We start from the raw sequence: 22,772 nt of genomic DNA, 5'->3' as shown, positions 1-22,772 counted from the left end.
GAATCAACGCCAGACTTGACCTAATTGCTTATTGGTGGTTTTCCCGTCACCTTTGAAGTGGTTGGTGTAAACGGAAGCCATTTTTTTAAAAGAAAAAGAAAATGGTTGAATTTTAAATTTCCTGAATTCGTTCGATAAAATTCGCCTCAAGACACTCCCCCACAATATCTCGATAAGATGCACGGAAATTCATCCTTCATTGACCTCGTCTCATTAACTCGCTTCCAGGTGGGGAAAATACCTTGAAAAAACTTTGTAAATAACGATAGAAATGGATTGTATTTAAACATTCCAGGGTGGGTGGACGTTACCATGGTAACGGGGGTTATCGGGGTCCGGCCCCCTGGGCTGGGTTGCCAGACGCTGCTCACCCTGGCATAGAGTACCTTATATAGTTATATATGATTATATATATGTCAGGTCTCCAGATTTGTGGTGTCACCATCGTCTAACTTAATTACCCATCTTGAGTACGATGACCTGACCCTTCAAGGGCGAGGTCAAGGGTCAGGGGGATTCATACATAAGGGTCGTGTTGGCATCTTGGTCAAGGGAGGTAGTGTTGCCATATATATTAGGGTCAGGCCGTCTGTTTACCGTTAACAGGTCTGTTAAGAATTACCCTGGGGGGTTAAAACAGTGCTCCAGGTGCATTGTGGTATTATCTGCCGTATGTCCTTGTTTTATCACCGTTTCGAAAGGAAAATGAAATTCCCACAGAAAGGGGGGAAACTGGTTCTTTCCTATAAATTCATATTTTAATAAAAGAAAATTATTTATCTTTTTATCCATCACTTTTGGTACGCTGATTGGATTACAGTATTACCAGTTTTTTTTCAGCACAGTAAATTTGTCACTTCGTTAACCAAATTTTCCAATCTCATTAATCCCCCTGATTATTTATATAAAGTTTTAACTTATCACTATATAAACCTAGACAAAGTGTCACATTCTTGAATGCAACGGTTCAAGTGTCACATTTTCTCTCGCAAGACGTATACATATATCTTTAATAGCATCACAGCTTAATATATCATTTCCATCTGATTTTGTAATCATTCAACAAGCCTCAGGAATGTTCTTTTTTTTTTTTCCAAATGTGTGTGTGATATCTTAAGCTTCTGTATCCTTCCCCATACGACTTTTTGCTCCTTGATTTTTTTTTTTTTACGTGATACCTCTCTCTCTCTCTCTCTCTCTCTCTCTCTCTCTCTCTCTCTCTCTCTCTCTCTCTCTCTCTCTCTCTCTCTCTCTCTCTCTCTCTCTCTCTCTCTCTCTCAATTTCACGTTGGCATTGTTCTTTGATCGTGCTAAATGTCTAGGTATAGGAATGTTTGTTTTTTTTTTCATGATATTCTTCGCGAATCTATATCATTTGCTACAGTTAACATAGAGGTCTGAATCCTGGTCTGTTAGCAGTCAACCCAGCTGCTCATCCCTGTGGGGCTCATCAAGGATTTAGGACACACACACACACACACACACACACACACACACACACACACACACACACACACACACACACACACACACACACCATGTTTGCCATTTCCCGCTTGAGCAAGGTAGCGTCGACAGATGACTGAGCCTCAGAGGGGAAAATCTTCACTTAGCCTGTCTCTTGTGTCCTACTTTTGGAAAAATAATACAGGAGGGGAGGATTTCCAGACCCCCTGCTCCCTCCCCCATTTAGTCGCCTTCTGCGCCACGCAGGGAATACGTGGGGAGTATTCTTTCTCCCCTTGTGTTGTTAATTGATTATTTAGGAATTTCATTGTATGTGTGGGCCATGATGAATTGCCTGAGGATTGGCGGAATGCGTGCATAGTGCCATTGTACAAAGGCAAAGGGGATAAAAGTGAGTGCTCAAATTACAGAGGTATAAGTTTGTTGAGTATTCCTGGTAAATTATATGGGAGGGTATTGATTGAGAGGGTGAAGGCATGTACAGAGCATCAGATTGGGGAAGAGCAGTGTGGTTTCAGAAGTGGTAGAGGTTGTGTGGATCAAGTGTTTGCTTTGAAGAATGTATGTGAGAAATACTTAGAAAAGCAAATGGATTTGTATGTAGCATTTATGGATCAGGAGAAGGCATATGATAGAGCTGATAGAGATGCTCTGTGGAAGGTATTAAGAATATATGGTGTGGGAGGCAAGTTGTTAGAAGCAGTGAAAAGTTTTTATCGAGGTTGTAAGGCATGTGTACGAGTAGGAAGAGAGGAGAGTGACTGGTTCCCAGTGAAGGTTGGCCTGCATCTGGGGTATGGAATGTCACCATGGATGTTTGATTTTCTTATGGATTGGGGTGATGAGAGTGGTATATGTAGATCTTGGAGAAAGGGGCGAGTATGTGGTGTGTAGGGGATGAAGGGACTGGGGAAGTGAGTCAGATGTTTGCTGATGATACAGCGCTGGTGGCTGATTAGAGTGAGAAACTGCAGAAGTTGATGACTGAGTTTGGGAAAGGAAGTTTAGAGTAAATGTGAATAAAAGCAAGGTTATTAAGTTTGGCAGGGTTGAGAGCCATGTTTGTTGGGATGTGAGTTTGAGTGGAGAAAACCTGCAATAATTGTTTTAGATATCTAGAGGTGGACATGGCAGCGAATAGAACCATGGAAGCGGAAGTGAGTCACAGGGTGGGGGAGGGGGAGAAGGTTCTGGGAGCGATGAAGAATGTGTGGAAGGAGAGAACATTATTTCGGAGAGCAAAAATGGGTATGTTTGAAGGAATAGTGGTTCCAACAATGTTATATGGTTGTGAGGCGTGGGCTATATATAGGGTTGTACGGAGAAGGGTGGATGCGCTGGAAATTAGATGTTTGAGGACAATATGTGGTGTGAGGTGGTTTGATCGAGTAAGTAATAAAAGGATAAAAGAGATGTGTGGTAGTATAAAGAATATGGTTTAGAGAGCTGGAGGGGTGTTGAAATGGTTTGGACATATGAAGAGAATGGGTAAGGAAAGGTTGATAGAGAATATATATATATATAATATATATATATATATATATATATATATATATATATATATATATATATTATACTTTTATATATATATATATATATATATATATATATATATATATATATATATATATATATATATATATATATATATATATAACTCATTACCTCGATGAATTTATATGTAGTCTTGAATATAATTAACTGGTTCGACCTATTTTGGAAATGCTACAGTAATTATCATAATATTATAGTACTGTTAGAGACGGAGAGAGAGAGAGAGAGAGGCAGAGAGAGCCAGTATGTTTTATTGTTGTGGAGAGAGAGAGAGAGAGAGAGAGAGAGAGAGAGAGAGAGAGAGAGAGAGAGAGAGAGAGAGAGAGAGGGGGGTGTCTTGTATGGTTTCCTGACCACTAACACTAGCTTGGCCAGCCGCCCACCCCAACGTTGATCTTTCTTTCTTTGTGTTCCTTTCTCTCGTATACTGTATTTCCCCTCTTGCTTCCCTCTTTCTCACATACCCGAGGAGGGGCCTCCACCTCCACCCTACCTCCATATTTCACACACACACACACACACACACACACACACACACACACACACACACACACTTGTATAGCCTATGATACAAGAGTTACATATCATTTAAGTAACTCACTGTATTTAAGTAACTCACTGTGGAAAGATTCGTTTTCACTGCTGCTGGTGCTGCACACAGTGCCCTAGTGGAAGCACTGTGCAGGTCACGGTGACCTAGTGCACACACTGTGCAGCCCACAGTGACCTAGTGGAAGCACTCGGCAGGCCACAGGGACCTAGTGGAAGCACTGTGCAGGCCACAGGGACCTAGTGGAAGCACTGTGCAGGCCACAGTGACCTAGTGGAAGCACTGTGCAGGCCACAGTGACCTAGTGGAAGCACTCGGCAGGCCACAGTGACCTAGTGGAAGCACTCTGCAGGCCACAGTGGCCTAGTGGAAGCACTCTGCGGGCCACAGTGACCCAGTGGAAGCACTCTGCAGGCCACAGTGACCTAGTGGAAGCACTCTGCAGGCCACAGTGACCTAGTGGAAGCACTCTGCAGGCCACAGTGACCTAGTGGAAGCACTGTGCAGCCCACAGTGACCTGGTGGAAGCACCATGCAGGCCACAGTGACCTAGTGGAAGCACTCTGCAGGCCACAGTGACCTAGTGGAAGCACTCTCTAGGCCACGGTGACCTAGTGGAAGCACTGTGCAGGCCACAGTGACCTAGTGGAAACACTGTCCAGGCCACGGTGACCTATTGGAAACACTGTTCAGCCCACAGTATATATATATATATATATATATATATATATATATATATATATATATATATATATATATATATATATTATCCCTGGGGATAGGGGATTAAGAATACTTCCCACGTATTCCCTGCGTGTCGTAGAAGGCGACTAAAAGGGGAGGGAGCGGGGGGCTGGAAATCCTCCCCTCTCGTTTTTTTATTTAATTTTCCAAAAGAAGGAACAGAGGGGGCCAGGTGAGGATATTCCAAAAAAGGCCCAGTCCTCTGTTCCTAACGCTACCTCGCTAACGCGGGAAATGGCGAATAGTTTAAAAGAAAGAAAGAATATATATATATATATATATATATATAATGATCAGACATCCCTGATCATTATATATATATATATATATATATAATGTCTGATCATTATCTTGTGGAGGCTAAGGTGAAGATTAGTATGGGTTTTCAGAAAAGAAGAGTGAATGTTGGGGTGAAGAAGGTGCCGAGAGTAAGTGAGCTTGGGAAGGAGACCTGTGTGAAGAAGTATCAGGAGAGACTGTGTACAGAATGGAAAAAGGTGAGAACAATGGAAGTGGGGGGAGTGGGGGAGGAATGGGATGTATTTAGGGAATCAGTGATGGATTGCGCAAAAGATGCTTGTGGCATGAGAAGAGTGGGAGGTGGGCTGTTTAGAAAGGGTAGTGAGTGGTGGGATGAAGAAGTAAGAGTATTAGTGAAAGAGAAGAGAGAGGCATTTGGACGATTTTTGCAGGGAAAAAATGCAATTGAGTGGGAGAAGTACAAAAGAAAGAGACAGGAGGTCAAGAGAAAGGTGCAAGAGGTGAAAAAAAGGGCAAATGAGAGTTGGGGTGAGAGACTATCAGTAAATTTTAGGGAGAATAAAAAGATGTTCTGGAAGGAGGTAAATAGGGTGCGTAAGACAAGGGAGCAAATGGGAACTTCAGTGAAGGGCGTAAATGGGGAGGTGATAACAAGTAGTGGTGATGTGAGAAGGAGATGGAATGAGTATTTTGAAGGTTTGTTGAATGTGTCTGATGACAGAGTGGCAGATATAGGGTGTTTGGGTCGAGGTGGTGTGCAAAGTGAGAGGGTTAGGGAAAATGATTTGGTAAACAGAGAAGAGGTAGTAAAAGCTTTGCAGAAGATGAAAGCCGGCAAGGCAGCAGGTTTGGATGGTATTGCAGTGGAATTTATTAAAAAAGGGGGTGACTGTATTGTTGACTGGTTGGTAAGGTTATTTAATGTATGTATGACTCATGGTGAGGTGCCTGAGGATTGGCGGAATGCATGCATAGTGCCATTGTACAAAGGCAAAGGGGATAAGAGTGAGTGTTCAAATTACAGAGGTATAAGTTTGTTGAGTATTCCTGGTAAATTATATGGGAGGGTATTGATTGAGAGGGTGAAGGCATGTACAGAGCATCAGCTTGGGGAAGAGCAGTGTGGTTTCAGAAGTGGTAGAGGATGTGTGGATCAGGTGTTTGCTTTGAAGAATGTATGTGAGAAATACTTAGAAAAGCAAATGGATTTGTATGTAGCATTTATGGATCTGGAGAAGGCATATGATAGAGTTGATAGAGATGCTCTGTGGAAGGTATTAAGAATATATGGTGTGGGAGGCAAGTTGTTAGAAGCAGTGAAAAGTTTTTATCGAGGATGTAAGGCATGTGTACGTGTAGGAAGAGAGGAAAGTGATTGGTTCTCAGTGAATGTAGGTTTGCGGCAGGGGTGTGTGATGTCTCCATGGTTGTTTAATTTGTTTATGGATGGGGTTGTTTGGGAGGTAAATGCAAGAGTCTTGGAAAGAGGGGCAAGTATGAAGTCTGTTGGGGATGAGAGAGCTTGGGAAGTGAGTCAGTTGTTGTTCGCTGATGATACAGCGCTGGTGGCGGATTCATGTGAGAAACTGCAGAAGCTGGTGACGGAGTTTGGTAAAGTGTGTGGAAGAAGAAAGTTAAGAGTAAATGTGAATAAGAGCAAGGTTATTAGGTACAGTAGGGTTGAGGGTCAAGTCAATTGGGAGGTGAGTTTGAATGGTGAAAAACTGGAGGAAGTGAAGTGTTTTAGATATCTGGGAGTGGATCTGTCAGCGGATGGAACCATGGAAGCGGAAGTGGATCATAGGGTGGGGGAGGGGGCGAAAATTTTGGGAGCCTTGAAAAATGTGTGGAAGTCGAGAACATTATCCCGGAAAGCAAAAATGGGTATGTTTGAAGGAATAGTAGTTCCAACAATGTTGTATGGTTGCGAGGCGTGGGCTATGGATAGAGTTGTGCGCAGGAGGATGGATGTGCTGGAAATGAGATGTTTGAGGACAATGTGTGGTGTGGGTGGTTTGACGAGTAAATAAATTTTGGGTAAGGAAGTGGGGAAAAAAAAAGAGCGTGGTTGAGAGAGCAAAAGGGTGTTTTGAAAAGGTTTGGGGGACATGGAGGAATGAGTGAAAAGATTGACCCAAAAGGATATAGTGTCGGAAGTGGAGGGAACGAGGGAAGAGGGGGACCAAAATTTGAGGTGGAAAGATGGAGTGAAAAGGATTTTTTGTGATGGGGGTTTTAACATGCAGGAGGGTGAAAGGGGGGGCAGGAAAAAGAGTGAATTGGGGGCGATGTGGTTACGGGGTTGACGTGCTGTCAGTGGATTGAATCAAGGGATGTAAGCTCCCGGGGTTTTAAAACCCTGGAAAGCTTTTTTAGGATGTTATTTCCCCGTGTGGAGTTGTTGTACTGTGTAGGGGGGGGGGTTTGGGGCCCTTTCTTTGTCTGTTCCTTGCGCTAAACCCCGCAAACGCGGGGGGGACGGACAAAGTCTAAAAAAAAAAAAAAAAAAAAATTTTAAAATAAAATTTATATATTATTATATATATTGGCTGTGTCAGTTTAACTTAACTCAAGGCGGCTGTAAGGTCATGGTATTCCTATAGTAACTACAGTACGCAAAGTTGACAGCCAGAAAGTTTTTGTGCTTATATGCAGGGGGGTGATGATGTTTCGTGTATGGCGGGGTGGCGACGGGAATGGATGAAGGCAGCAAGTATGAATATGTACATGTGTATGTATATATGTCTGTGTATGTATATGTATGTATACTTTGAAATGTATATGTATGTATGTGTGCATGTGTGCGCGTTTATGTATATGCATGTGTGTGTGGATGGGTTGGACCATTATTTCGTCTGTTTCCTTGCGCTACCTCGCTAACGCGGGAGACAGCGACAAAGTATAACAAGATAGATAGATATGATAATTTATATATATATATATATATATATATATATATATATATTATATATTATATATATATATATATATATATATATATATATAACTCATTACCTCGATGAATTTATATGTAGTCTTGAATATAATTAACTGGTTCGACCTATTTTGGAAATGCTACAGTAATTATCATAATATTATAGTACTGTTAGAGACGGAGAGAGGCAGAGAGAGCCAGTATGTTTTATTGTTGTGGAGAGAGAGAGAGAGAGAGAGAGAGAGAGAGAGAGAGAGAGAGAGAGAGAGAGAGAGAGAGAGAGAGAGGTGTCTTGTATGGTTTCCTGACCACTAACACTAGCTTGGCCAGCCGCCCACCCCAACGTTGATCTTTCTTTCTTTGTGTTCCTTTCTCTCGTATACTGTATTTCCCCTCTTGCTTCCCTCTTTCTCACATACCCGAGGAGGGGCCTCCACCTCCACCCTACCTCCATATTTCACACACACACACACACACACACACACACTTGTATAGCCTATGATACAAGAGTTACATATCATTTAAGTAACTCACTGTATTTAAGTAACTCACTGTGGAAAGATTCGTTTTCACTGCTGCTGGTGCTGCACACAGTGCCCTAGTGGAAGCACTGTGCAGGTCACGGTGACCTAGTGCACACACTGTGCAGCCCACAGTGACCTAGTGGAAGCACTCGGCAGGCCACAGGGACCTAGTGGAAGCACTGTGCAGGCCACAGGGACCTAGTGGAAGCACTGTGCAGGCCACAGTGACCTAGTGGAAGCACTGTGCAGGCCACAGTGACCTAGTGGAAGCACTCGGCAGGCCACAGTGACCTATTGGAAGCACTCTGCAGGCCACAGTGGCCTAGTGGAAGCACTCTGCGGGCCACAGTGACCTAGTGGAAGCACTCTGCAGGCCACAGTGACCTAGTGGAAGCACTCTGCAGGCCACAGTGACCTAGTGGAAGCACTCTGCAGGCCACAGTGACCTAGTGGAAGCACTGTGCAGCCCACAGTGACCTGGTGGAAGCACCATGCAGGCCACAGTGACCTAGTGGAAGCACTCTGCAGGCCACAGTGACCTAGTGGAAGCACTCTCTAGGCCACGGTGACCTAGTGGAAGCACTGTGCAGGCCACAGTGACCTAGTGGAAACACTGTCCAGGCCACGGTGACCTATTGGAAACACTGTTCAGCCCACAGTATATATATATATATATATATATATATATATATATATATATATATATATATATATATATATATATATTATCCCTGGGGATAGGGGATTAAGAATACTTCCCACGTATTCCCTGCGTGTCGTAGAAGGCGACTAAAAGGGGAGGGAGCGGGGGGCTGGAAATCCTCCCCTCTCGTTTTTTTATTTAATTTTCCAAAAGAAGGAACAGAGGGGGCCAGGTGAGGATATTCCAAAAAAGGCCCAGTCCTCTGTTCCTAACGCTACCTCGCTAACGCGGGAAATGGCGAATAGTTTAAAAGAAAGAAAGAATATATATATATATATATATATATATATATATATATATATATATATATATATATATATATATATATATGTATATATATATCCACTGCAATACCATCCAAACCTGCTGCCTTGCCGGCTTTCATCTTCCACAAAACTTTTACTACCTCTTCTCTGTTTACCAAATCATTTTCCCCAACCCTCTCATTTTGCATACCACCTCGACCAAGACACCCTATATCTGCCACTCTATCATCAAACACATTCAACAAACCTTCAAAATACTCTCTCCTTCTCACATCACCACTACTTGTTATCACCTCCCCATTAGCGCCCTTCACTGAAGTTCCCATTTGCTCCCTTGTCTTACGCACTTTATTTACCTCCTTCCAGAACATTGTTTTATTCTCCTTAAAATTTAATGATACTCTCTCACCCCAAGTCTCATTTGCCCTCTTTTTCACCTCTTGCACCTTTTTCTTGACCTCCTATCTTTCTTTTATACATCTCCCACTCAATTGCATTTTTTCCCTGCAAAAATCGTCCAAATGCCTCTCTCTTCTCTTTCACTAATAATCTTACTTCTTCATCCCACCACTCACTACCCTTTCTAATCGACCCACCTCCCACGCTTCTCATCCCACAAGCATCTTTTGCACAATCCATCACTGATTCCCTAAATACATCCCATTCCTCCCCCACTCCCCTTACTTCCATTGTTCTCACCTTTTTCCATTCTGTACTCAGTCTCTCTTGGTACTTCCTCACACAAGTCTCCTTCCCAAGCTCACTTACTCTAACCACCCTCTTCACCCCAACATTCACTCTTCTTTTCTGAAAACCCACACAAATCTTCACCTTAGCCTCCACAAGATAATGATCAGACATCCCTCCAGTTGCACCTCTCAGCACATTTACATCCAAAAGTCTCTCTTTCGCACACCTGTCAATTTACACGTAATCCAATAACGCTCTCTGGCCATCTCTCCTACTTACATACGTATACTTATGTATATCTCGCTTTTTAAACCAGGTATTCCCAATCACCAGTCTTTTTTCAGCACATAAATCTACAATTTAATCTACAATAAATCTGGAATTTATTAAAAAAGGGGGTGACTGTATTGTTGACTGGTTGGTAAGGTTATTTAATGTATGTATGACTCATGGTGAGGTGCCTGAGGATTGGCGGAATGCATGCATAGTGCCATTGTACAAAGGCAAAGGGGATAAGAGTGAGTGCTGAAATTACAGAGGTATAAGTTTGTTGAGTATTCCTGGTAAATTATATGGGAGGGTATTGATTGAGAGGGTGAAGGCATGTACAGAGCATCAGAATAGGGAAGAGCAGTGTGGTTTCAGAAGTGGTAGAGGATGTGTGGATCAGGTGTTTGCTTTGAAGAATGTTTGTGAGAAATACTTAGAAAAGCAAATGGATTTGTATGTAGCATTTATGGATCTGGAGAAGGCATATGATAGAGTTGATAGAGATGTGGCCTGCAAAATGTGGCAGGCCATGTGGCAGGCCTCAAAAATGGGTATGTTTGAAGGAATAGTGGTTCCAACAGTGTTGTATGGTTGCGAGGCGTGGGCTATGGATAGAGTTGTGCGCAGGAGGGTGGATGTGCTGGAAATGAGATGTTTGAGGACAATGTGTGGTGTGAGGTGGTTTGATCGAGTAAGTAATGTAAGGGTAAGAGAGATGTGTGGAAATAAAAAGAGCGTGGTTGAGAGAGCAGAAGAGGGTGTTTTGAAATGGTTTGGGCACATGGAGAGAATGAGTGAGGAAAGATTGACCAAGAGGATATATGTGTCGGAGGTGGAGGGAATGAGGAGAAGTGGGAGACCAAATTGGAGGTGGAAAGATGGAGTGAAAAAGATTTTGTGTGATCGGGGCCTGAACATGCAGGAGGGTGAAAGGAGGGCAAGGAATAGAGTGAATTGGATCGATGTGGTATACCGGGGTTGACGTGCTGTCAGTGGATTGAATCAGGGCATGTGAAGCGTCTGGGGTAAACCATGGAAAGTTGTGTGGGGCCTGGATGTGGAAAGGGAGCTGTGGTTTCGGGCATTATTGCATGACAGCTAGAGACTGAGTGTGAACGAATGGGGCCTTTGTTGTCTTTTCCTAGTGCTACCTCGCACACATGACGGGGGAGGGGGATGGTATTCCATGTGTGGCGAGGTGGCGATGGGAATGAGTAAAGGCAGACAATGTGAATTGTGTGCATGGGTATATATGTATGTGTCTGTGTGTGTATATATATGTGTACACTGAGATGTATAGGTATGTATATTTGCGTGTGTGGACGTGTATGTATATACATTGTGTATGGGGGTGGGTCGGGCCATTTCTTTCGTCTGTTTCCTTGCGCTACCTGGCAAACGCGGGAGACAGCGACAAAGCAAAATAAAAATAAATGAAAATATATTTAATCTAATTCATTTATTGGGCCGATTTGCATACTACCGTAATCTGTTCCTTGTTTGTGAAATGGTCACAAAACTGACGTGTTTCTAAGTCATGTCATTTCTGTTGACCCTTTTTAAAAGGTTTTATATTTTTTTTACTATTTTTGTATTTTTGTCAATATTCATTGTTGACACTTGTAATGGATGATACTAGTCAGACGTAATGGATAATACTCGTCACATGTAATGGATGATACTAGTCACATGTAATGGAAAATGCTAATCAGTCATAATGGATAATACTAGTCAGACATAATGGATAATGCTAGTTAGACATAGTGGGATAGTACTAGTCAGACGTATAATGGATAATACTAGTCAATCGTAATGGATAACACTAGTCATTTGTAATGGATAATACTAGTCAGACGTAATGGATAATGCTAGTTAGACATAATGGATAATACTAGTCAGACATAATGGTTATATTAGTCATACGTAATGGATAATACTAGTCTGTCGTAATGGATAATACTAGTGACATAATGGATAGTACTAGTCATACAGAACTGATAGTAACCAGTCACATGTGGTAAGTATAACCAGACTTTTAATGGATACTAACCAGCCAAGTGTTAATCACAGTTGTTAGTAACCAGCCACAAGACTTGCTTGTAATTGATGGTAGCCAGTCAAGGCTCACTTGTAATGGATTGTAATTACCCAGTCGCAGATTTGCTTGTCATATAATTAGCAACCAGTGAAGACTTCCATGTAATAGAAGGTAGCCAATCAGATACTTGTAATGGATAGTAAGAAGGTAACCAATCACATACTTGTAATGGGCAGTAACTAATCACAGATTTACTAGTAATAGAGAGTGGCCAAGGTGAGACTTGCTTCACCTGTAGTGTCGGTAATCAAGCAGACAAGTTATTCTATTCTGATGGATAGAAATCAAGGAGAGACATTGTCTTCAGATGTAGTGGGTGGGAAGGAAGGAGGCACTTTCTTTCCATATTGATAACTTGTATACATTTGCTTCTCAAGTACTTCACACAAATTGGAAGAAATGTACACGCATACACCAGTCTTTCAAGAGGTGTGGCTCCTGAAGTGTAGAACCCCTTTCCTGTGCCATGCAAGTTAGGGAATTACATATAGATGATGATGACAGATTGAGACCATTTTCTGCAGCACCTAGTTCAAGTGCTGTACTTAAGATGGCCACTTTCTTTTCAACACTTGCTAAGCCCAAGAGATTTCCCCCCAAGAAATGTTATTTTACACATACATGAATATTACACATACATGAATATTGTAATACATAAAAGAAAAAGTGTTCAATGCTTGAATTTCGTTAATGAAAAGATGTTTTTCTGCAGATTTTCTTACCGCAGAAATCGTACCGGTTTCCTGTTTTGTCCTTTTTTTCTCTTTTTTTTTTGATATCTTTAACTGAAAATAGATTTTGTCAGATGATGTTGTGGTCTGTGTCTCGCTGAATGCTGGTAGACACACACTCACACACTCACATATTGCTGACCTCTGTGATTTAGTGGTTAGCGTTACTGATTGTCGCACATGCACATGCCTCTTGTGATCAGAGATTCAAATATTGGTTACCGTAGCCTGTCCTTAGTCGACCCCAACTGTTCATCCTTCCCAAGGGCTTGTTCGATAAAATTGGTGCCTGGTATATAGGGTTAAGGTGTGTTTGTTTCTGTGCATTATTCATCGAAGTAAAAACAATGTACATACATACAAGGTTAAAAGATGGAGCGAGCCAAATAAGTGTAAAACTCTCACATCTCACACTGTAATACACTAATAGTGATTTCACAGAGCAGGCATGTGTATGAACTTGCTTAGAGTAAAGTAGACAAACTGTCTGGTGGCAAATATTAGAATAGCATTTGAGTAATTGAGTGATTCGACAAGCTTTGAACATCCTACATAAGGCCAAAACTTGAATATGCTTCTTGATATTGGTCATTGCACCTAAAGATAAAGAATTAGAGAGCAGGCCTAGAGGAGGGTAACTATAGGTAGCAGGATTAAGAGGGTTGAATCACTGGGAAGGTTTAGAGGCTTACAGTTTGTTTTTCATGGAAGAAAGAAGAATAAGGGGCGATCTAATCACCACATCTGTTTTTGAACTAGCTTGATGGTGTACATTGTGGGCTTTTTCGAAAGATGCGGGATCAGAACAATCAGAGTCCATAGCATGAAATCAAGCAAGAAACTTGTTAAAAAAGATTTGACAGTGCACTGCTCCATCATGGTGGTGTTCCTGATATAGAATCTTTTTTCATGTTTGATTGCCATTTTCTGCATGTACAAAGTAGTGTCAGGAATAAACGAATAAAGGCTTCATTCATTCACATACATTCTTTAGTAATGTATAATGCACCAAAATCACTGCTCCACATTCACAACCAGGCCCTACAGACCTTTCCATGGTTTACCATGGATGCTTCACATGCCATGGTGCAGTCCATTGACAGCACGTTAACCCCAGTGTACCACATTGTTCCAATTCACTATGTATATATATATATATATATATATGAAGGTGAAATTGCATTTTGGTAGTTCAGATAATTTTATTTAACGTGTAATTTTTCATAACATGCTGCATGACTTGTTTCACAGAGACAGTCCACCTCATCAGGTGTAAACAATTCATAAAGTTCTTAAATCCCAACATGAACACTCAGATTCCATCTTGTCAGTGTCAGCCACTGTTGAGGGTCAAATTAGTTGGTGTTTGAGTTTAAATGGAGAAAGGTTGGAGGAGGAGGGTTGATTTGTTGGAAATGAAATGTTTGAGGACAATATCTGGTGTGAGGTGGTTTAATTGAGTAAGTAATGTAAGGGTAAGAAAAATGTGTGCTAATAAAAAGATTGTGGCTGAGAGAACAGAAGAGGGTGTGTTGAAATGGTGGGAACATAAGAAGGGAATGAGTAAGGAAAGGTTGACAAAGAACTTGTATGTGTCAGAATTGGCAGGAACAAGGAGAATAGGAAGACCAAATTGGAGATGGAAGGAAAGAGTGAAAAATTTTCTGAGTGATTGGGGCCTAAACATGCAGAAGGATGAAAGGCATGCATGGGAGAAACTGAATTGGAACAATGTCGTATGCTGGGGTCAATGTGCTGTCAGTTGACTGAACAACAGCGCGTGAAGCGTCCAGGATAAACCATGAAAAGGTCTGGGAGTCTGAATGTGGATAGGTATTTGTGGTTTCGGTGCATTACACAGCATGACAGCTGTAAAATGGACGTGTGTGGATGTGGTCTTTCTTCATCTGTTCCTTGCGCTACCTCTATAACATGGGAAACAGCTATCAGGTATAAAAAAAAAAGTTTTATGTGTATATACAATGTAGATATAGTAAATTCCAATTTTAGTGTGCCTCTAGTTATTGAGGCATGCACCTATCACTTGTTGTCATTCGCAAACATAAAAGTGAAACCATATACATAATGCAAAGAGAAACCAGCATGACTGAGTGCCTTTTGACGTTTGAAGAACATATTTATTTTAGAGTGGATCTCTAAAGAGAGTGGAGACATGAAGTTACAATGTAATCTTCATCATTAATAACAATTTCATGAATTTATGATAAATTTGACATATATGGTGTTGTGTAAGGCTTGTGCAAGCAACTATGTGGGAGGAACCTGCTCGTCAGTGGGTAGGAAAATTCTGCCATGGTGTTACAAACAGTTTATACGATCACCCAAAAAATCTGCAAGGCAATTTGCTCTCGAGATAGGAATCAGCAGGGGAAGTGTATACTGCATTCTTAAAACAGCTAATTGGAAACCTTACATGTTCGTTTTTTTTCTGTGTTGTGTGTATACATCTATGTATTTGAGACCCTAATGGAATGAATTTAACTATGAGTTTGTGAATGTGGACAGTATACAGGTTTGAAATGTTTAATTATATTAGAGAATGTTCGAGAGATGGGGACCCCATGAGTTTAAAGATCCCTATCCATATAGTACAAATAGGGAATTATGCACGTATACAGGTCTTTGTAGTGTAGTGGTTAGTGTTACTAACCATGAGTCAGCACAGGCTAACTTGGGGCTGGACCCTCATGGATTCGAATCCTGGGCATGGCAGTCGTCCTACACCCGTTCTTGGTGTTCATCCTCTCCTTGGGGCAGGTCGATATATGGGTACGGCTTTGGCTTAGTGTGTGTACATTCTCATAAGAGTAAGAACATGGTATACATATACAACCTTAAGAGATAAGGCAACTTGAGTTTAAATCTTTTTCTCAGTAACACACGAATGTTAATCAACGGTAAAGGCTAGAAGCTTTCAATTTGACCACCTTAGAAGAGAAGAGTGAGAGATGACTTGATCACAACCTTTACTATTTAAGAGAGACTGAAAGATGTAGAATTAGAACAACCAAAGAAGTTAAGAAATTTGGCAAGAAGCTTGTTGAAAAAGATGTCGATATGCTTTTATAGGGTAGGGGTGGTGGATGAATGGCACAGAATGACTGAGGACATGGTTAATGCAAAGAACATATTTAAATTTAAGATGTGTGATAGCAGTGAATGTTCAAGAGATGGGACCCCATAGAATTCCCACCCCATAGGTCATTACGCTCATGGAGTATGATGGAGAGCTAACTTGGTGAGGTTTACAGGTACCCTATTTATGAGAAACCTTATACTGATATCTGATTGGTTTTGTTTGACAGGTACCAGAAGACAGCTGGGGCCATGAGTGCTGTTGGAGAGAAGACGTCTTCACTCTTTGGTGGTATTGGTGCCAAGTTCGGCCAGCTCAAGGAAACTCCCACATTCAAGTCTTTTGAAGAACGTGTAGGGGGTGTCTACTCTGCCGCCAGGGTAAGTCTTCTGTTGATCAGTTTGATTTTGGCATTTATTGTTTCTTTAACCCAGAATAGTTTTATTTTCTTAAGCTTAAACATGAGCATATTCTTCTGAAAAGCACTAAGTAACTGATTTTGATTGTATGAACCCCAAAGTAGATTAAGATTACAGTAGTTGTGCTTTGAACAGAAATCATTCCATCGGTTGTCCTTGTGATTCAAAATGTTGTGCATTTTACCTTTACAGTAATTAGTAACCCCATACATTAGAACCAAGGAGATATGAAAATCAAAACCTTTGATATAAAGTCCTCCAAGAAGAGATAGATGAATGTCATTAAAGTATATGTAAAAAAAAAAAAAAAAATCCACTCTACATATAATCCAAATGAACCCTCTGGAAACAAAGATGCCAAGCTTTCATTTATTTTTCAATACATCTTCAGAATAACTGAATATGTCTTGAGAAATAGACAAAAGCTTGTTGTCTCTGTCCTGCTGTCTTGCTATTCCCTGTGGTTTTATTTGGATTTTATCTCTATAGCACCATTATGGTTATTTTGATTCTACACATAATGTGTATCTGCTCTAAACTAAAATATTATTGAGGCTTCATAGGTTAGAAAATTAACCATGGACAGATCGGTGTTTGTAATGAGCTCGTCCATCTTCTTCGACATGAGCTTGGTAGCTGTGAAAGGAACTATTTTCTCTATCTTTGTTTACAGTAATAGGTGAGAAAGGATAGAAAAGCATGGAGTGAACTAATGATTATGGGATAATAACATGAAAATAATGAAATCATGTTGAAGAGAATAAATGAAGAGAAAGTTATTAGTAAAGAAGAAACCCAAAATTATTACCAGTATTCTTATTGGACCATTCATGATAGGAAAGGAGCATAAAGATGAAAAATGGTGATGATTGGTTTAACCAGGTTGATGAAGATATCATCACAGATACTGAAGTAACCTAAAATGATATGACAATGGCAATAAATGAACTGAGAGAAGACTTGGCACTATAAGCAGATGAACAGAGATACTTTTACCCAAACTATTGATGCTAATAACGAGACAGATTGTAGGTATCAATAGTATAGCTCAAATATACAAAATGACACATGGCACACATACACAACTGAGGATGCAAGCTCCTGCCAAAATTGGTATAATTAGACCTTTAAGTTTGACTTTCCATGTAAGAGAAAGTCTCTGAAAGAGCTATAAAGATAAAAAAGGTACATAGTAGCTGCCACATTATTAAGGGTCATCAAGGATTTCTGTTCTCCAAAAGAGCACAGGTATAGCTGTTAATTCCTCATCAAAGCATATGTAAAACTAATGCAAGAAAAATTATGGTGTCTTTCTCAAATTTGCTCTAGCTCTTAACAAAGTAGGCTGAAAGATTCTACTAGAAAAAATAGCATAGCAGACCATAAGATGTGAATTAGGGGAAAATGGAGCAAGGCATTTCTTTTCTGCAGAAAATTCAAGGTATTAGCAAGTGGAATTATGTAGGTTGAAGATGTATGATTGGGAGATTCCCAAGTACAGTTTTAGCCTCATTTCATGTCATAATAATGATGTCTGACATAAAGATATAAAAGAGTGTAGTACGTTGCTTTGAGATGAGACCAGAGTATGAGGACAAAGAGGAAATGCAAGACCAAATAGGTAGGCGAACGGGCAGTTAAGAATATAATGGAATTCACTGAAAAGAAAATCAAACATCGTGAAAAAATACCTAATGTAACGGTTAAACCCAATAAAGGGTCAGCAGAGAAGGAAGTGTCTGAAGAAGATAAAGACTAATGAGTTACTGTAAATGAAAAGCCAGAATATGGACAACACAATGATAAAATATCATCTATTTGATTTGCAAGTGGAAGGATAATGAAAACATTCATCACAAGAGATTGAACATTGATGACGTGTTGGTCACATTTTCTCAGCTAAGCCACAAGTCTTTATGCTTTGTATGTAATTGACTTTTGTCTGTCAGTGTCTGACTGCTGTTTAACAGCTGTTCCTATAAGAATATTATTTGATTGCTCCTTTTCTTGCTTATGATCCCAAATATTTCTGAATCTATGATTTGCAATCTGCTCTTTGGTTAAGTCTTGTTAATGTTGAAAGAAATATTAAAAACGGGTAAAGAAAATAATGAATTTGTGTTTTCATTTGGGGTAATTATTCATTATGAAGGATGGGAGCATAACAACTACAAAAAAAGAACAGAATCTTGGTTACCAGACCTTAAGTATCCTCACACTCGATGAAATTTCCTATATGCTCCTTCGAGTAGTTAAAGGCATGTAAGTGCTTAGATACCCAAAAGTATTTTGTTGATGGCAAGTGACTTGGTTTTACAGGGAAGGGTAGATATCTAATGTCAAAAGTAAATATGATCATTCTCTCTCTCTCTCTCTCTCTCTCTCTCTCTCTCTCTCTCTCTCTCTCTCTCTCTCTCTCTCTCTCTCTCTCTCTCTCTCATGCAGCCAGAAACAAATAAACAGCCTCATTTGTTCACACCCACTTCCTTGCTCTCGTATTTCATGCACTAAAACCAGACGCCCTTCTCCATAGCCAAGTTCCACACACCTTTCACTGATTTTCTTTTGATCACTTCATATTCCCTAGTTCAGTCCATTGATGGCAAGTCACCCACTGTGTATCACATTGTTACAGTTCTCTCAATCCCATGCATGCCTCTTCCTCTCCTGCATGTTCTGGCGTAGATAACTCAAATCTTCTTTCACTCCATCCTTCTAGCTCCTCTCTTCGTTTTCCCCTCCCTTTTGCTCCCTCATTTTTTGACACCTATATCTTCTTAATCATTATCCTTCTACTCATAATCCTCCTATATCCAGACTATTGTAGTGCACTTTGCAATTCTCTCAGTCATACTTTGTTTATTACTGTATCTCTTATACAGTAAACTTTTTTCATAGCTCATTTTTCTCAGGCATTTCATTGCTATCACATTCACTCTTTTCTATTCTTTTGCATTTAGGCCCCAGGACTTGCACATAAATAGCATTGATAGGACTGTATTATCAAACTTAACCATCTTTAATGCCACAAACAATGACCTATGTTTCCAGCACCTCATTTCCCAAACCTGCAGTTCCATTCCTTGAAATGTTCATTCCCAGTCACCTAAAACATATCACTCTCTCCAAATTCTCTCTTTTCAAATTCATTCAGACCCACTTGTTATTTCCCCAGCTAAACCTTATAGATTTCCATGTATTCTCATTATCTCAGCTCCCTCCTTTCACACAGACTTTAAGTAACAGACAACAACTTACGCAGTTTTGTTGTAAAGTCTGCCACCAGAGCTCTGTCATCTGTGAACAGCAACTGATTCACCTCCCAGGCACTCCCACTCTTAGCATGCCGTAGACCTGCCCCTCTCTCAAAGAATATAACCCCCTGATCACCCCATCCATAATCAAATTACATAGCCATGGTGACATCACTCCCCATTGATGCAGATCCACCCTCCCCTTGAACCACTCACTTGTCCTTCCATACTACTTCCTATTAAATGCCTGTTAAATTTTAGATTGTTATTAATGTAGGTTGGCTTGGGTGCAGTTTCTAATTTCTTCAAATATAAGAAAAAAAAATGTTGCATACTGTGAAAAATTGGAATTTGGAATGAAAATGAAAGTACAGGAAGCCTTTTACCAAGAAGTTTAGATATTAGGACCACCTTTTATAGATAGAGATAGGTCACCAGTCCCCTTTGCATCTATTTATGATATTTTCTTATATGATATTCATAAGGTAACCAGCTCGAGCTTCATATAACATGTATAGTGTGGAGAATGTGGTCGTTTGAAGAGATTCGCCTGTTTATTGATTTCTTTGTTAATAGTCTTTTAGCTCTGTTCTTGATATGCAGTTTGATGTAATTAGTTTTAGTGCTGCAAGAGTAAGGGAATTTTGAAGGCCATATTGTTTTCCTTTTGATTATCAGGGCAGTGTAATATTAATCATCGTCTTTTTTTTTCTAGTTCCTCTTGGGACCTATCATTCTAGATACTAAATCTTTCTTTGAAGTTATTTTACCAAATCATTTATATACATACAGTACTTCAAGCAAGGGGGAAACATTAAATACTTGGTTTGAATGGTGATATTATATAAAGATCCAGTGCTCTGTGTTAGGGCAGGGTAGGTTAAGTACATCTCTCCCAAGTTTTTCACTTCCTAGTGTTTGGGTAGGTTGGGTTAATGGAGTGTTTCGTAAGTTGTTTTTTTTCGTATGTTAGGGCAGGGTGGGTTAAGGGAGTCTCCCCCAAATTGTTCACTTCCCTATACTAGGGTAGAGTGGGTTAAGGAAGTCTTTCAGAAGCTTTCCACTTCTCTGTGTTCAGACAGGGAGTTCTAGGTGTCTTTCCCCAAGCTGGGAAAGATTACTTAAAATCAGATCGTGGTTTACATATTAGTTATTAAACACAATAGCAAAGTGAAAACCAGTAATATGAAGGATGGAATCTTCGAGTTCTGTCATATAGATAAATACTTATTTACTTTCCATGTACATCATTGTTTGCAGATTAATGAATTAAATCATATAAAGAAAAATTGTTAAAGATGTCACCATTTCCTGCAAGTTTTTACAGTATTTGGAAGTTTTAGAAAGTTCTTTTAGGAATTGTGAGATGTTAAGGCCCAAAAGTCAGCAAAATGTGGCCGATTCCAGAATGTAGGAAACAGCCAACAAAATTTTGTTTTACTTAGGTTTGACTGGCCATGATTATAAATACATTAAGTAATTTGAAGTTCCCTTGTAGAATGGTTATGCAGTTTTTTTTTTTTTTTTTTCGCTGTCTCCCGCGTTTGCGAGGTAGCTCAAGGAAACAGACGAAAGAAATGGCCCAACCCACCCCCATACACATGTATATACATACGTCCACACACGCAAATATACATACCTACACAGCTTTCCATGGTTTACCCCAGACGCTTCACATGCCTTGATTCAATCCACTGACAGCACGTCAACCCCGGTATACCACATCGCTCCAATTCACTCTATTCCTTGCCCTCCTTTCACCCTCCTGCATGTTCAGGCCCCGATCACACAAAATCTTTTTCACTCCATCTTTCCACCTCCAATTTGGTCTCCCCCTTCTCCTCGTTCCCTCCACCTCCGACACATATATCCTCTTGGTCAATCTTTCCTCACTCATTCTCTCCATGTGACCAAACCATTTCAAAACACCCTCTTCTGCTCTCTCAACCACGCTCTTTTTATTTCCACACATCTCTCTTACCCTTACGTTACTTACTCGTTCAAACCACCTCACACCACACATTGTCCTCAAACATCTCATTTCCAGCACATCCATCCTCCTGCGCACAACTCTATCCATAGTCCACGCCTCGCAACCATACAACATTGTTGGAACCACTATTCCTTCAAACATACCCAAACATAATCAAACATACATAGTGAAATTGAAAAAATGTAGCTTAGACATTGAAGCTTATTGATACAGTGGTTAAATTGATGAGAACTACTATTGACGTTTGTGTAAATAAATTAAACATTTCCTTTTTTCCATAGCCAGAGGTTGAACCATTATGTGACATTCATTTTTTCATTTCATTTCAAGCTAGAAGTTTCAGTTTTCTAAATTGTTTCTTACATTTTTCACATGTATATATATGTATGTGTGTGTGTGTGTGTATGTGTGCGTGTGTGTGTGTGTGTGTGTATGTGTATATATATATGTATATTATCCCTGGGGATAGGGGTGAAAGAATACTTCCCACGCATTCCTCACGTGTCGTAGAAAGCGACTAGAGGGGACGGGAGCGGGGGGCCAGAAATCCTCCCCTCCTTGTATTTTTTTAACTTTCTAAAATGGGAAACAGAAGGAGTCACGCGGGGAGTGCTCATCCTCCTCGAAGGCTCAGATTGGGTTGCCTAAATGTGTGTGGATGTAACCAAGATGTGAAAAAAGGAGAGATAGGTAGTATGTTTGAGGAAAGGAACCTGGATGTTTTGGCTCTGAGTGAAACGAAGCTCAAGGGTAAAGGGGAAGAGTGGTTTGGGAATGTCTTGGGAGTAAAGTCAGGGGTTAGTGAGAGGACAAGAGCAAGGGAAGGGGTAGCAGTACTCCTGAAACAGGAGTTGTGGAAGTATGTGATAGAATGTAAGAAAGTAAATTCTAGATTAATATGGGTAAAATTGAAAGTTGATGGAGAGAGATGGGTGATTATTGGTGCATATGCACCTGGGCATGAGAAGAAAGATCATGAGAGGCAAGTGTTTTGGGAGCAGCTGAAGGAGTGTGTTAGTGGTTTTGATGCACGAGACCGGGTTATAGTGTTGGGTGATTTGAATGCAAAGGTGAGTAATGTGGCAGTTGAGGGAATAATTGGTATACATGGGGTGTTCAGTGTTGTAAATGGAAATGGCAGTTTTTATATATTTCATTATTTTATAAATAGAATATCGTCACTAACTGAAAAATGAAACCTCTCTTGAAGTTAGAA

The 22,772-nt window shown here is 40.4% G+C and overlaps 1 protein-coding gene across 5 annotated transcripts in view; it reads left to right on the top strand.

Moving 5' to 3' along the window:
• LOC139764667 (uncharacterized) overlaps positions 1-22,772 on the top strand; it is a 190,828-nt gene that overhangs the window by 161,526 nt on the left and 6,530 nt on the right. For all 5 annotated transcript variants that reach the window (XM_071691539.1, XM_071691537.1, XM_071691540.1 and 2 more), the window contains one exon: positions 16,120-16,270. In XM_071691539.1, coding sequence (XP_071547640.1) covers positions 16,120-16,270 — 151 coding nt within the window. The remainder of the gene's footprint in view (positions 1-16,119; positions 16,271-22,772) is intronic.

Source organism: Panulirus ornatus, chromosome 50 (assembly GCF_036320965.1).
Source record: "Panulirus ornatus isolate Po-2019 chromosome 50, ASM3632096v1, whole genome shotgun sequence".
Lineage (NCBI taxonomy): Eukaryota > Metazoa > Arthropoda > Malacostraca > Decapoda > Palinuridae > Panulirus > Panulirus ornatus.
The sequence above is the reverse complement of the archived record's forward strand: the minus strand, read 5'-3'. Positions and strand labels throughout refer to the sequence as shown.